Here is a 14,871-nt window from a genome sequence, read left to right on the forward strand (position 1 = left end):
CTAAGACTCCTAGATTCTTTTCACACATACTACTGTCAAGACTGATCCCCCCCCCCCATTCTATATTGGTGTAAATGGTTTATCCTATCTAAATGGAGAACTTTACATTAGTCCCCATTGAATTTCATTTTATTTAGTTTAGCCCAGTTCTCAAGCCTATCAAGATCATCCTGTATTCTGATTCAGCCTTCTGTTGTGTTTGCTGCCTCTCCCAGTTTAGTATCAGCTGCAAATTTAATAAGTACCCCCTCTAATCACTCATCCAAATCATTTCTAAATATGTTGAACAACACAGACCCCAGGACAGATCCCTGGGGCACTCCACTTGTCACTCTTCTCCAAGAGGATGCTGGACCATTAACAAGCACCCTTTGGGTATGATCTGTCAACCAGTTATCGATCCACCTGACAGAATTAGGATCCATATCACATTTTATCAGCTTGTCAACAAGAATATCATGTGAAACCTTATCAAAAGCTTTACTGAAATCCAGATAAACTATGGCCACAGTATTCCCCTGATCCAGCAAGTTAGTCACTTTCTCAAAAAAAGAGATAAGGTTGGTCTGACATGATTTGTTCTTGCAAACCCGTGCTGAGTCTTAGAAATCACAGCTCTCTGTTCCAGCTGCTCAAGGACCAACTGTTTGATAATTTGTTCCAAAATTTTGCCAGCTACAAATGTCAAGCTGACGGGTCAGTAGTTACCCAGATCCTCCTTTTTCCCTCACAGTGGTCCTGCAGAGTCCCTACTCTTTTTCTTACTAAAGAAGCCGTTTTTGCTATGTTTAGCACTTCTTGCTAGCCTAAACTCATATTGAGCTTAATCTGTTCTAACACTCTCCCTACAATCATTGGTTATTTGTTTATAATCACCCTTGATAATAAGGTCTTACTTCCATTTCCTAAATGACTCTTTTTCATTCCTCAAATCATTTAACAGCTCCTTATGGAGCCACCTTGGCTTCCTTAGGCTCCTTCCATTTTTTCTTCCCAAGGGAATTGTTTGTGATTGAGCCTTCAATATTTCACTTTTAAGAAACTCCCAGCCCTCTTGGACTCCCACCTCTTTAAGTCTTTCTGACCATGGGACTCTACCCAACATACCTTTAAATCTGTTAAAATCTGCTTTCCTGAAGTCCAGTCTATACGTCTGACTACGTAAAGGTTTACTGTTTCCCACAATTGTAAATTCCAGAATCACATGGTCTCTACTACCAAGTGTGCCCACTACTTCCACCTCATCTACCAGTTCTTCCCTGTTGATGAGAATCAAGTCTAAATCAATGCATCTTCTGATTCGGGTTCTAAGCATTGATCAATGCCCTCTTCTGAGTCATAGGAAAGAGATACTGAGTCAGTGATGGAACAGTAACATGATTCTTGCTACTGGACTTAGAAGACTGAGATAGTGGATACCATGGAGGAAATTAATGCTGTTCCCATGAACCCCATTGTGTGGCATTTGCTGGCAGGGGCTCATGGGAATGGTAGTCCATGAACATCTGGAAGACCACAGGTTGATTACCCCTGCTTTAGGGACAAGAGGTGAACTAGCTGCTCTACCTCTCCTTCCTATATCTCCCAAGGGAGCCACAGGTGCACGGTGTCATACTCAGGACTCCTAAGCGATGCACCAGTCATTCCAGTGACATCCGCAGAGGCAGGAAATGTGGGAATTGAAGTGGTGAGACGCTAGCAGCTCATGAGAGACAGCATCTCTAATGGAGAACAGGTTCCAGACGTTCCTAAGGCAACCTAGCAGGCCAAGAATTCAAAGCAAAAGACGAAAGTCGGCCACACCCATTGAGGAAGGGGAGCCTGGTAACGTTTATCTCTGCCGCTTTGAGAACTAGCAGCTTGCTCTTCTTTTCATATGAAAGCGAGGATTCCCACAACTCCTGATATTTTAAAGGTGCATCCTACAGAGCATAGCACTGACCTCTAACTGTTCCGAATTACATACTTGCACTTTCCAAGAAGCCTAGAGAGCTCAAGGGCAAACCACATTCTATGTGCAAATACATGAAACAAAGAGGAGGGGGAAATGTTCAAGCTTTTCTGAGACAGCTGCTTCTTGGCTCACAGGGGCCAGCTACCCACCCCAGCTGTCTGTCCCCCTGCTTGGCCAAAGAGTTAAGCACCCTTTCGCCTCTCACCCTCCCCATTCCTCGGCTCACTGAGCTCCATCCCGTCCAAAACTATTTTTTTTTCCAAGTTAAAACGCAAACAAACAATGGCCATCAGGACTCCACGCCTTTGGGCGCAACGCGCAGTTTGGTCTTCCTGGCCAGTGGAATGCAGATGTAGAAAGAGTTGTCTCTTACTTACCCGACTGCCTTTTGGACCAGGTTCCCCTATAGGTCCAGGTAAACCCTGAAACACAAGAGAGGGGGGGGGAAACAAAAACAAAGACAGATAAATGTGGAGATGTTATAACTTTTTAACTCTGACAAAGAGTGCCAGATAAGAGGCTCCTTGGCAATTTGGGGGGGGGGGGGTGTTAATCCACGAGATAGCTATAAAGGGATCGGGGGTGGGGAATCCTCATCATCTGCACAAAAACAAATAACCCAATTGTTATAGGGAGATGACTCTGCAGAAATCATATTTAAACAGACCCAGGCATTCATTCCAACTTCGTTCCAAAGCAGCCAAGCTGCAACCGCAGAGCATGTTGAATATGGAAAGGCAGAAGGCATGCCAGTATCAGATCATGAAAAAAGCCATTCAGACATACATTACATTTTAACCTGATATTGCTGCTGCACTTATCATCAGGTAACTGGAAGCTGTGCTCACGTTAGGTGCGTCCCATGTGTCAGCTGATGGGGAATGCCACCAGATTTCAAGGAGAGGGATCCCCTGAATTGCTATTCTTGGGCAGACTGTGTCATTTGCAAATTGGATTTTTCTGCATTCTCATATTTATCGCTCAGTCACTTACATGATGTCGCTGTTTGCCTTAGCTGAAAATTCAGGCAGAATGCATTTCTTCCTTTGGCTCGTTGGTCTTATAATTGCATCCACTGCTTTTAGTTATTAGGTTAAATCCAAACCAGCACAGATATTTTTCTGGAAGATCAGAGTCAAATGGGTAGCCGCGTTGGTCTGAAGTAGCACAATATAATCAGAGTCCAGAAGCACCTTTAAGACCAACAAAGATTTATTCAGGGTTTGAGCTTTCGAATGCAAGCACTCTTCCTCAGACTGTGAACTGACCATCATGAGTCTGAGGAAGAGTGCTTGCATTCAAAAGCTCACGCCTTGAATAAATCTTTGTTGGTCTTAAAGGTGCTACTGGACCCTCATTTTATTCTGGAAGATCATTTTATCATAATGTATTTTAACTGTAGTTTAATGTCGAGTTTGATAACGTGAAAGGAAACTACTCTGTGGAATGTTACTTGTATCTGTGTCCGTTTTTATTTGCGGTATCTTTTTTCTCAATGCAATAAATTTACTAACTGACTGACACCAAGTCATACACTACATTTAAACCTCTTGGCCAATATCGCCAAGGGGGTAACAGCTGCACTTACCGCCATGTAACTGGAAGCTGTGCTGACGTTAGGTGCGCCCCATGAGTTAGCTGATGGGGAAATGCCACCTGAATTCAATGAGAGGGATCCTCGGGTTCCTGTGAGCAGGTAACAACGGCATTCCTGAACCCTCCTTCCTGGAGCTTGCTTGCCTAATGGCAAGTCACACGGGATAGAACTACCGTATTTGCCGGCGTATAAGACGACTGAGCGTATAAGATGACCCCCAACATTTCCACTCAAAATAGAGTTTGTTACATTACGTTACAGTACTATGGGCCACTATGGGCAGCTATGTCTATCCCAACTGAAGTGCACCCGGTGTATAGGACGACCCCCCCACTTGGAGGCATGTTTTTCAGGGGAGTCTTATACGCCAGCAAATACTATATCTGCTTATATTGGCTTTCAGAGCACCACGGAGCTTCCAGATGGAACGGTAGTATGCCTCTAAATCAGTGTTTCCCAACCAGGGTCATGTGTAACCCCCAACGTTACACCAGACCAGGAGGGGTTATGCTGGTTTTTTAATTTTGAAATTTAGCTGGGGTGCTGACCCACGCCCACTCTCAAAATGGCCAATGATGGGAATGTAGGGGGTGGGAAGGGATGGGACTATACAAACTTTTGCTACCTCAGGCTCCAGTCAAGTGGTTGGCAAAGGCTGGATTGGTTGGGTCTTTTGTTATTGTTTTTATCTCTAGGGGGAGAGGGGGACTTGGTGTGCCTGGGTGATGTCATTTCCGGGTTTATGGCAGGGAGGTGTAACCAGCTGACATCACTTCCCTGCAAAATATTTCAGGGGTTACTCCACAGTCAGAAGGCTGGAAAAGGCTGCTCTAAATACTCGCTGGTGGGGAGGCCAACTGCAGAGAGAACTATTGTCTTCATCGATGTATTTACTCTTCACTCCCATCAAGGAGCTCAAGGACATGGCTGCCCTTGCCTTCATTTTATCCTTATGGTAATGTTGGGAGGGAGGTTAGGCCAAGAGGTGACCAGTCCAAGGTCATCCAATGCTTCCACTCTTTCAAGACTTTCTCCCAGTTTGTAGGCATTCTAAGCCTATTAGATCTGTGCCCTGAGGAGAGGGCAGGTCAAGGGGCTGCTGCCTCCAGAATGTATGGGGCCTCAGAGAAAGCAGCTGAGGCAGGCCATCCAGCAAATCCCTGAAGCAACCTCAAGGCCCGTAAGCCAAGGGGGAAGACAAGTGACCCAGGCCAGGCCAACCCCTGAGAAGGCCTCACAACTGTTTTGTCTTTTCCTTTTTCAGTTTGACAGGAAAGCTGCGTAGAAATGCAGTGGTGAGCTGCCAGGGAAGTCTGTTGAAGCAACTTCTGGAAACTGGACATGGGTTACCCAAAACCAGATGTGATGTCATTTCAAAGTGTCGAGGCTTCAGGGAAAGGCACTTACTATATACAGGAAGAGCTGGAAACATTAGAAAGAACTCGTGTGGGAGCCAGCAGGATTCCCTTGCTAGAGAACCAGTGTGGGAGCTAGCAGGGAGAGAGCCTAAATACTCTCCCTTGCCACAGTGATAGAAACAGGCAAGGTCTTAAGACACCCAGGTCCACTCTGACCTAGTCCTTATCTTCCTCACAATCAGCCTCCACTGAAGGTGTAAGGCAGTCTTTCTCTTTTATCACTGAGAAACCCCTGAAATATTCTCAGGCTTTGAGAAAACCCAGAAGTGGAAGGATCATACAGAGCATTATTGGGAAGCATAGCTGTGTACACGCCCCCCTGGGGCACCTCCCCTACCCACCCCCTCCGGACCCATCATAGGCCATGGGGGGGGGCAGGTTGACATGACCCTATGTGATCAAATCTCGACAATTTGAGATAAAATTTGATAAAATTTCAACAAATTTAAAAATAAATAAAAGATTAATTTGCACCCATTCAGGAAACCAAGGGCCATCAAGAAACCCCAGAGTTTCACAAAACCCTGGTTGAGAAAGCATGCTATACGGTTTCCTGGTCTTCCCGATAATTCAGACAGGTTCTAGCATGAGTTTAGCTAAATGTTCCATTACCCATCTATACCATTTTTTCTTCCAGCTACCTGTGGTGTGACTCAAAAATTCTTCCCCAAATTTTATATGGTATCCCTCTGTGAATCTCAGCTTTTAACTAAACCTTGGAAAAGTTACAGTCTGCCTTTTTCCGGCAGATTTGGGGAATTCCGAACTGTGTTCCTTATTTATTTATTTACTTACTTACTTACTTACAGTATTTGCTGGCGTATAAGACTACATTTCCCCCCTGAAAAACATGCCTCCAAGTGGGGGGTCGTCTTATACGCCAGGTGCACTTCAGTTGAGATGCCCATAGTGGCCCATAGTACTGTATTTTGAGTGGAAATGTTTGGGGGTCGTCTTATACGCCCAGTCGTCTTATACGCCGGCAAATACAGTACTTACCGCCCATTTCTTTGTAGCTCTGGGTGGTTTACACTGAGCATTATATAACTTACATGGAACATATTCCTCTTTATGTCTCTAAATTGGCCAAAATCTTCTTGAAACTAAGGCCTGCATTTCCACCTTCAAACATTGGCTAAAACTGCATTTTAGGGTTCAATCAGATAGTCTATCGGCCTGTTTATTGAGAGACTCTTTTAAATTTAAATGGTTCTCTACCATCCTGACTACACTCAAACAAATTGGCCTTGACTACGATTACATCTTATCTCTGAATGAGTCTTCCATTATGTGCCAGATTATACAAAGGCTTCTTGATCAGGAATTTCAAAAAATCCATCCAACTGTTCCAGCATCTTGTTCTCCAAGTGAAGCATGGGATAAAGCCGGCTTATTTCTATAACTTGGCAAATCCCCTTTATCGCAGAGCGTTTTCGCTTGCTCGGCTCAACGCCTTTCCATCCAAAGTATTACAGGGGAGATTTGCCAAGATTCCTTTCAAAAATAGACTATACCCTTGTGAATCAAATTCTCCTGACACTACTCAACATATCTCACTGGATTGTCCCTTGTTTATTGCCAAGCGAAGGCGTGTTATACCTCTTATACCCAAATGGAGAAATAATTCAAAAGACCTCATCTGCCAATTTTTATTAAGTGATAAGAATGCTGATGTCACTTTTATTATGGCTGAATTTCTGTCTTCAGTTTTTTAATTCAAACTGACTGATATATTTTGACTATCTCTGCTTATCTTGCTAGCCTGTTTTATGCCAATAAAGGTATTATATGTGTTCATGAGTTTAGCAGTTCACCTCTTGCAACACCCATAAGGACTACAGACTTACAAGGATCTCAGTCAAAGAGTCAGTTTGGTGTAGTGGTTAGGAGTGCAGACTTCTAATCTGGCGAGCCGGGTTTGATTCCACACTCCCCTACATGCAGCCAGCTGGGTGACCTTGGGCTCGCCACGGCACTGATAAAACTGTTCTGACCGAGCACTAATATCAGGGCTCTCTCAGCCTCACCCACCTCACAGGGTGTCTGTTGTGGTGAGAGGAAAGGGAAAGCGACTGTAAGCTGCTTTGAGACTCCTTTGGGTAGAGCTGTTCTGATTGAGCAGTAATATCAGGGCTCTCTCAGCCTCACCTCCCTCACAGGTTGTCTGTCTGTAAAGAGCGGAATGAGAAGGCGACTGTAAGCCGGTTTGAGCCTCCTTCAGGTAGAGAAAAGCGGCATATAAGAACCAACTCTTCTTCTTCTTCTTCTTCTTTTTATACAGATTTGTTTGGGGCAAATGAAAAGAAACTGAAAAGATGAATGAGGCTCAGAGGCTGGCTATGGCCTTGGCAACCTTTAAGTTATCCCTTAAAAAAAAATACACATAGTAGCCTTCTGTGTTTATTTCCTCCTCGCCAGACAGGATTTGTCAGCTTTAGAAATGAAATGGAATGATTTGTTTGTTTGCCTCCCTCTGGAAGTTTTGCAGAAGCAAGTGGGAGCCCAACATCAAGTTTTAACATCAGGCATCATTGTCAATTTTTCCCTCCCCTCTTCTCCCCCCCCCGCCCCCGCAAAATCAGGCCAAAGTTAACAAGTTTGTCTACAATGCGTGAACTGAAGAAAACCCAACGCCAGCCTCCTTTTCCATAGTGCTGCAAAGCCAACAGCAGCCAAGAGAAGTTACACATAGTAAAAAAGAGGAGGCAGAGAGCCATGAAGGTAAACATATCCCGGACTGAAGAAATTTGGTATAGAGAGCTGGGCAATATTGGCCCCCAAGGAGAAGACCAACAGAAATCATTCCCCTCTTTCCTTGAATCCATTTCTGTTTATGGAAGACGAAGAGTCGGTTTTTATACTCCGCTTTTCACTACCCAAAGGAGTCCCAAAGCGGCTTACTACTCTTCCTCTCCCCAAAACAGATACCCTGTGAGGTAGCTGGGGTTGAGAGAGTTCTGAGAGAACTGTGACTGGCCCAAAGTTATCCAGCTTGCTGCATGTGGAGGAGGGGGGAATAAACCCCAGTTCTCCAGATTAGAAGCTGTAGCACTTAACCACTACCCCGCTACACAAGCAGGCCTTAGAGCTCCACAGAACCAAATGAGAAAGGCAGAAACTGAGGCAGGAGTTTGACAAAAGGAGTTTGACAAAACTGAGGCAGGAGTTTGACACCTTGCGAATCCTCTGATGTCAAGAGGGCCTCTCTAGGGCTGCCTTCCTCCATATATTTGTTTACAGCATTGCTATTCAGAGCAGTGTGTATCAGAACAGGGCAAGAAAACACGGAATATAAAGAGGCAGACAGAAGTGGGAACGTTTTTCAAGCACACCCCTGAATAGATGGCAATCTTCATCGAGGAGGCCATGCCAGGACTGGAGTCACCACCGAGAAGACACCGTGACAGGTTATCAACCTGCCAGTTTTGTGAATCTTCTGCTTTGTTTCTGCCTACTGACAGAGGTGCAGGGTGGGCGGAGTACACTGGACAGGTGACTTCCAGTGGCAGCACTGAGACTCCAGAAATCCCTGACTAAGGTGGCCAGATTGGTTCGCTTCCCACCCATCCCCACTTTCCTTGTATTTAGCTATATAGTAAAGACTACCCCCTCTCAGCAGATGTTTGGCAGCTCCTCATCTCAGCTCCCTGCAGCTGCAAACAGCATTTCAGGCTGACTTTTGTTTTGCTTTGTTTGACATCTGCTCCTCTTGGTTCTGACTGCTGTTGTCTACGATGTGAAAACTGTATTTTAGATTTTGGCATTTGTGGTTGTGGCCAAAAACCAGGGGGTAGAAAGAGAATCTTGTCTGTTAGGAAACCAATTGAAAGGTAGGCTGAGTCAGGAAGGGATGAGCTGCCACCTTGGCATCCCCTGGAGCATTAGCAAGATGCTCCCATGAGCCAAAATCCACACCCAAGGAGTCAAAATTGCCAAAAAAAAAGACTGTGAATCAGCTTAAGACCTCCTTTCTGTGCCTTTTCATAAAGAAAGAAGAGTTGGATTCTTATGACCCATGATTCACTACCCAAACCGGCTTATAAACACCTTTCCCTTCCTCTCCCCACAACAGACACCCTGGGAGGTAGGTGGGGCTGAGAGAGCTCTGAGAGAACTGCTCTGCAAGAACAGCTCTAACAGGACTGTGACTAGCCAAGGTCAACCAGATGGCTGCTTGTGGAGGAGGAGTGGGAATTCAAACCCAGTTCTTCAGATTTGAGTCTGCCACTATTTAACCATGCTGGCTTTCATTTTGCTGGGGTAGGGCAATAGAAACGCTTGGATATGCTTTTGGCTCACGCAGGCCAGTATCTGTTAGCATCTAACACAGCACTAGCCTCTAGATTGGGGGGGGGGGGGAGAGATTAAGAGTCAGATTAGTTCAGCAGTGGAATGGGCTGCCTAAGGAGGTGAGGAGCTCCCCCTCACTGGCAGTCTGCAAGCAGCAGCTGGACAGCTACTTATCATGGATGCTTTAGGCTGATCCTGCGTTGAGCAGGGGGTTGGACGAGATGTCCTGTATGGTCCCCTTCCAACTCTAGGATTCTTTGTGTCTTTTGTGCCCCTCTGCACTCTGAGATTTCCAGCATCTCCCCCTTCTGTGGGAGGGGATTTCTATATAAAGTCTTCCTTCTATAAAAGAAAAAAAACTGCCCCATGCATAAGCAACCTGTCTAATCTATGTATGGTGCAATTAATGCATACAGGGAGGCCACAGTCCATGCTACTCCATGAATTCCAATGTGCATAGAGACTGCCATATTCAATGCAACAGAGCGAGCATGCATGCAAAGAAGCACATTGGCAAATTGGCCTCCTTCACTGAAATAGTAGCGTTTGGGTTGCCTATTCTAGAACTCCTATGCCTCTCAGAAAACTCATAATATCTACGTTCTCACTGGATTGGGGAAACTGCCACATTTCCAGTGGGGGCCTATATGACAGAAGATTCTCTATTCGAGAAAAATTCACTATACACAGAAAACTAACCTAGACTTTTCCCTGGCATGCTACATTACTTCCCGCAGAGAACTGTTGCTGTATAAAAGAGTATTCAAGTCCTACAAAAACTTACACACACAGTCTGAAATGGTACAGCACAAACACAGGGAAATACCAAGAGGAGGCCAAAAGGATCTGGGAGCAACCCCACTGGGGTCAGATCTGAATCTTTTGCTTATTGTGAGACGGCATTGTCGATCTAGCTAAATCCCCCCAAGCCCTATGCTGGGCACAGCACGGTAAGATTTACTGCACCTGCCTGCCAGGATAACCTTTGGCACCCGGATTCCCATCAGGTCCTCGTTCACCCTGTCAAAATCAAAACCAACAAAAAAGGAAAAATTACTTTCAGGTTCACAAGATGCCCATGTCTTTCTCGCAGAGATGGGGCGGTAGTTGCTGAAGTGCTAAGGCCAGAAGACTGGAAGCAGGAAAGATCTGAGGTTGATTTGTATGTCTCTTCCCCCCCTTAATCTTGAAAGCAAGCCTCCCCTCTTAATTAGCTGTTTAAAACCCAAAGAAGATCCTCATCGCAAATCTTTGTGTCACATCTGCTTTGGCACTGAGGTTCCGCCTTCTCTGTTGATGGAGATGAGAGTTTTTCTTACACGCAAGGGAACAAAACAGGAGCCCAGCGGCACTTTGAAGAAGAACAAAATGGACTGATAAAATCAGAGTCCAGTAGCACAGGGGTAGTCAACCTGTGGTCCTCCAGATGTCCATGGACTACAGTTCCCATGAGCCCCCTGCCAGCATTTGTAGTCCATGGACATCTGGAGGACCACAGGTTGACTACCCTTGCAGTAGCACCTTTAAGACCAACGAAGATTTATTCAAGGTGTGAGCTTTTGAGTGCAAGCACTCTGTAAGCAAAAACGAAACAAGCTGGAGGCACTGGTGCAAAATGCTGGTTTGCTTAGACCTGCTTGGCATACAGAAGGTCCCAGGTTCAATCCCATTCAAGGATCTCGGGCAGGGGGCTCTGGGGAAGGGTCTCTCCCTGCCCATGATCCTGAACAGTCCTTGCCAGTCAGAGGAGAGTCTAACTACAATACAACATAACTTCAAATGCTCGATGCCATTTGATTGCTCAGCCTAAGCGCTCAGTAGATTTCAACCTGAATTAATTAGATGCATAAGATTTTTGCCCATTAGTCGTCCTCACAGGCTCTCCCATTCATTGGGGCTTTTTAAATTAAAAAAAATCCAAACAGAAAAAGGGTGAGGTGAGTACAGGAGAAAATTAAATTCAGTTTTGAAGAAGCGATTCAGTGCAATCCCAGCTGAAATATTAAAGCGCTGCTGGAAGGAAGAAGCAAATATAAACACCCCGATATTTCCTTAACATAAAATTTAAGATGTTTAGAAGCTAAACTCAAGTCGTCGTCCCCACGCAGGCAACACACACACATTTCATCTATGATGGATCAGCAGCCACATGAGAATAAATTAGCTGGGCATCAACAAACTCAGAAGCCAGCCAAAGCATGAAAGAGCATATTGACAGCACAAACCGCAGATCCGGAGCTTCAGATGCACATAACGCAGCTCCTGTGCTGCAAGACTTCTGCAACTAGTTTGACCAAGTGGGCGGCTTAAAACGCAGAAAGAGATTTCTGAAAAGCTAACTGGCTCTAAAGGGTCGCCAGGGGCAGGAGGCTTCTTAGCCCCTTTTCTCCAGTGCTTCCTCCATGACAGGGGTAATCAAACTGCGGCCTTCCAGATGTCCATGGACTACAATTCCCATGAGCCCCTGCCAGCAAACGCTGGCAGAAGCTCATGGGAAATGTAGTCCATGGACATCTAGAGGGCTGCAGTTTGACTACCCCTGCTCTGGACAGCCCCAGTAGAGTAGACTCTACATACAGCGGCTTCCACTGTTCATATGATGTTCTTTTCGAACTTAAAAAGTAGCTAGCGAACGTCTGACTCCTGACACAGATCCAGGCTATGCCATCCGATAAGGAAGGAGGGTTCCCCATTCCTCTCGTAATTTCTGGAGGGCCGCAGTTTGACTACCCCTGCTCCATGATGTAAAAAAAGTAATTGTTCCTAAGCGACAATCAGCATCACACAGGTGCTGGAGAGAGATGCAGGCATTTTCCCCCACAAGCACCGCTAACTGTAGCTTCAGAGGGGTGTTCATGAGATGAAAGGGTTAAACACCAATCCACCCAGCAACTCCCCCCCCCCCAAATCTTGAAAGGAAGCCTCCCCTCCAGCTCTTAATTAGCTTGTTAAAAAGAAGATCCCCTCATCTTGGATCTTTGTGTCGTATCTGCTTTGCTACTGAGGTCCCCCTTCTCTGTTGAGGGAGAAGGAGTTTTCCTTACATGCAATAAAATAAAACAGGGAGTCCAGCGACACCTTTAAAGATGAACAAAACGGATTGCACAGCCTCAGCTCTAAGCAAAAACTAAACACGCTGGAGGGAATGGTGCAAAATACTGGACAAGGCGGGCGGTGTTTTAAATTGCTGAGGTTTCCTCCTCTGTCAAAGAAATGGCAAGGAAGCTGCTTACAATGTGAGCTTTGGTTAAAACATTCCGAAATGATAAACCAAAGTATTAAAACATGAAACAAAAGCAGCAGCTAGTAGCAGAACAAAAGCAACCATAAAAAGTAGCAATACATTTTTTTAAAGCAGAGATGAAACAATAAATAGCAGCGACCAACAGAATCTGTAGAATAAAACAGTTTTGGGGAGTAACACTGCCATCCTGAGCAGGGTTGCACCAATCGAAATCCATGGAAGTTAATAGGTTTAAGAAGGTTGCAACTCTTTATGCCAGCAATAGAATAAAAATCCAAATGCATCTTTTTATGCCAGCAATAGAATAAAAATCCAAATGCATTTAAGTCTTCACAAGTTTCCAGAAGGCCAAAAAGGACTGACTTGGATTCTTTGTTATTTTTATATAGATCATTGTCAACCATTTTGGTCTCTGGTTTTTATTAATTTTTCTTTTTAATCATTTGCACTGTATACACATGTTGTATGATATTTATATGATGCCGATTTATCAACTGACAAAAATAGATATATTTGTGAGAAAACCTTATATATGGAAACGGGGGGGGGGGGGGAGATGTTAAAGGGTCAGGTTCTCTTAACATATGGGAGAGGCAAACAAGAAACAGGGATGCTTTCCAGGTCAAAACACCAAGGAAGAGTCCATTAGAATCATCATCCTTAAATATGAAAGTGAAACAGAAGATTAAAGCACACACCTGGTCTCCAGGATGACCCGCTGGGCCTGGGTAGCCTTTCTGCCCCTGTTCAAACAGAATTGTACAATGTTAGCCATGTTGTCATGCACAAGGAAGGGTGTTGGGGTGACCTCACAGCCTGTTTAACCAGCGAGAGTCAAGATGACCACTGCCCTCCTGTTCTTTCTCCTGACTCCTTCTCTGACCATCGATAGTTCTATAGCTCCCCGTACACAAGGCTCCCTGGCTTCATTGGTTGTGTGGCTCCCATGGCTTTAGTCACACGTATGATGTTGCTCAACAGCACAGCTTGCCCTGAGTCAAGAGAGCAGTCTCAGGCCTTTATAAACAAAGTACATCAATCCAGCTGCTGTAAAAGTCAATGGGAGGTAAGAACCAACAACCTGCTGCATCTCCTGGGAGACTGACATACTAGGCTCTGATTCACAAAAGGTTGTGCCAAAATTAGGATTGCCAGCTCCAGATTGAGGGAAACCTGGAGACTTTAGGGGTGGATCCAGCAGAGGGCGGGGTTTGGGGAGGGGAGGGACGCCACCTTCTGAACAGCCATTTTCTTCAGGGGAACTGGTCTCTGTAGCCTGGAGATGAGTTGTAATTTCAGGGGATAACCTAACCATAATAAATGGATCAGTCGTCTGGATGTCACAAAAACCTTCTACTTTCTGCTCCCCTATTTCAGCAACCGGGGCTCTGGCAAGATAGAGGAGTCCCCCTAAGCCTCCCCAATGATCAAGTAGGCATGTTGAGGACATGTACCAAGCAAACCAACAACCAGCTTGCACAGAGTTCTACTTGGTCAACTTTTACTATTGAGATGAAGAAGAAGAAGAGTCAGCACAGCTTTCTCAGTGCTGTGGCGAGTCCAAGGTCACCCAGCTGGCTGCATGTGAGGGAGTGCAGAATCGAACCCGGCTCCGCAGATTAGAAGTCTGCACTCCTAACCACTACACCACACTGGCTCCACACAAAACCTGTTATATAGCAAGGCATTTCCTACTATGTGCTACAACCAGAATGTGAAACAGCAGCCACCTGCCTTCCTGCACTGTTTCTTAGAGCTCCTGCAACCCTTCCTAGGAACTGCCTTTTTCTTCTGGCTTCCAAAGAGATGCCTAGCACAACAAAACAGTTCCACTGTGATAGTCAATCTCATCTGGAAGAATTTCCTAACAGTTAGAGTGGTTTCTCAGTGGAACAGGCATCCTAGGGAGGTGCTGGGTTCTCCATCTTTGGAAACAGAGGCTGGATCTGATGGAGTGGCTGATTGTGTGAAGGCTCAAGGGGGTGGCAGGTTACAGTGGATGAGCAATAGGGTTGTGAGTGTCCTGTATAGCAGGGGTAGTCAACCTGTGGTCCTGCAGATGTTCATGGACTACAATTCCCACGAGCCCCTGCCAGCATTTGCTGGCAGGGGCTCGTGGGAACTGTAGTCCATGAACATCTGCAGGACAACAGGTTGACTACCCCTGCTGTATAGTGCAGGGGGTTAGACTAGATGACCCAGGAGGTCCCTTCCAACTCTATTATTATTCTATGATCTATGATTCTACCACAGAACCACCACCAAACAGAGCCAGCATTGCTTGGCTCTGCTACATCATGTGCCATCAGAAAATATTTCTTATTAACCAGCAATTGCTGCTGGTGTTTCAGAGAGGTGGGGGGAGGGG

At 45.4% G+C, this 14,871-nt stretch overlaps 1 protein-coding gene across 4 annotated transcripts in view; it reads right to left on the reverse strand.

Moving 5' to 3' along the window:
• The window catches only part of COL27A1 (collagen type XXVII alpha 1 chain), a 356,512-nt gene that overhangs the window by 248,895 nt on the left and 92,746 nt on the right, over positions 1–14,871 (reverse strand). For all 4 annotated transcript variants that reach the window (XM_077305314.1, XM_077305312.1, XM_077305313.1 and 1 more), the window contains 3 exons: positions 13,202–13,246; positions 10,226–10,279; positions 2,332–2,376 (listed from right to left, as the gene is read on the reverse strand). In XM_077305314.1, coding sequence (XP_077161429.1) covers positions 2,332–2,376; positions 10,226–10,279; positions 13,202–13,246 — 144 coding nt within the window. The remainder of the gene's footprint in view (positions 1–2,331; positions 2,377–10,225; positions 10,280–13,201; positions 13,247–14,871) is intronic.

This window comes from Paroedura picta, chromosome 12 (assembly GCF_049243985.1).
Source record: "Paroedura picta isolate Pp20150507F chromosome 12, Ppicta_v3.0, whole genome shotgun sequence".
In the NCBI taxonomy this organism is placed as follows: domain Eukaryota; kingdom Metazoa; phylum Chordata; class Lepidosauria; order Squamata; family Gekkonidae; genus Paroedura; species Paroedura picta.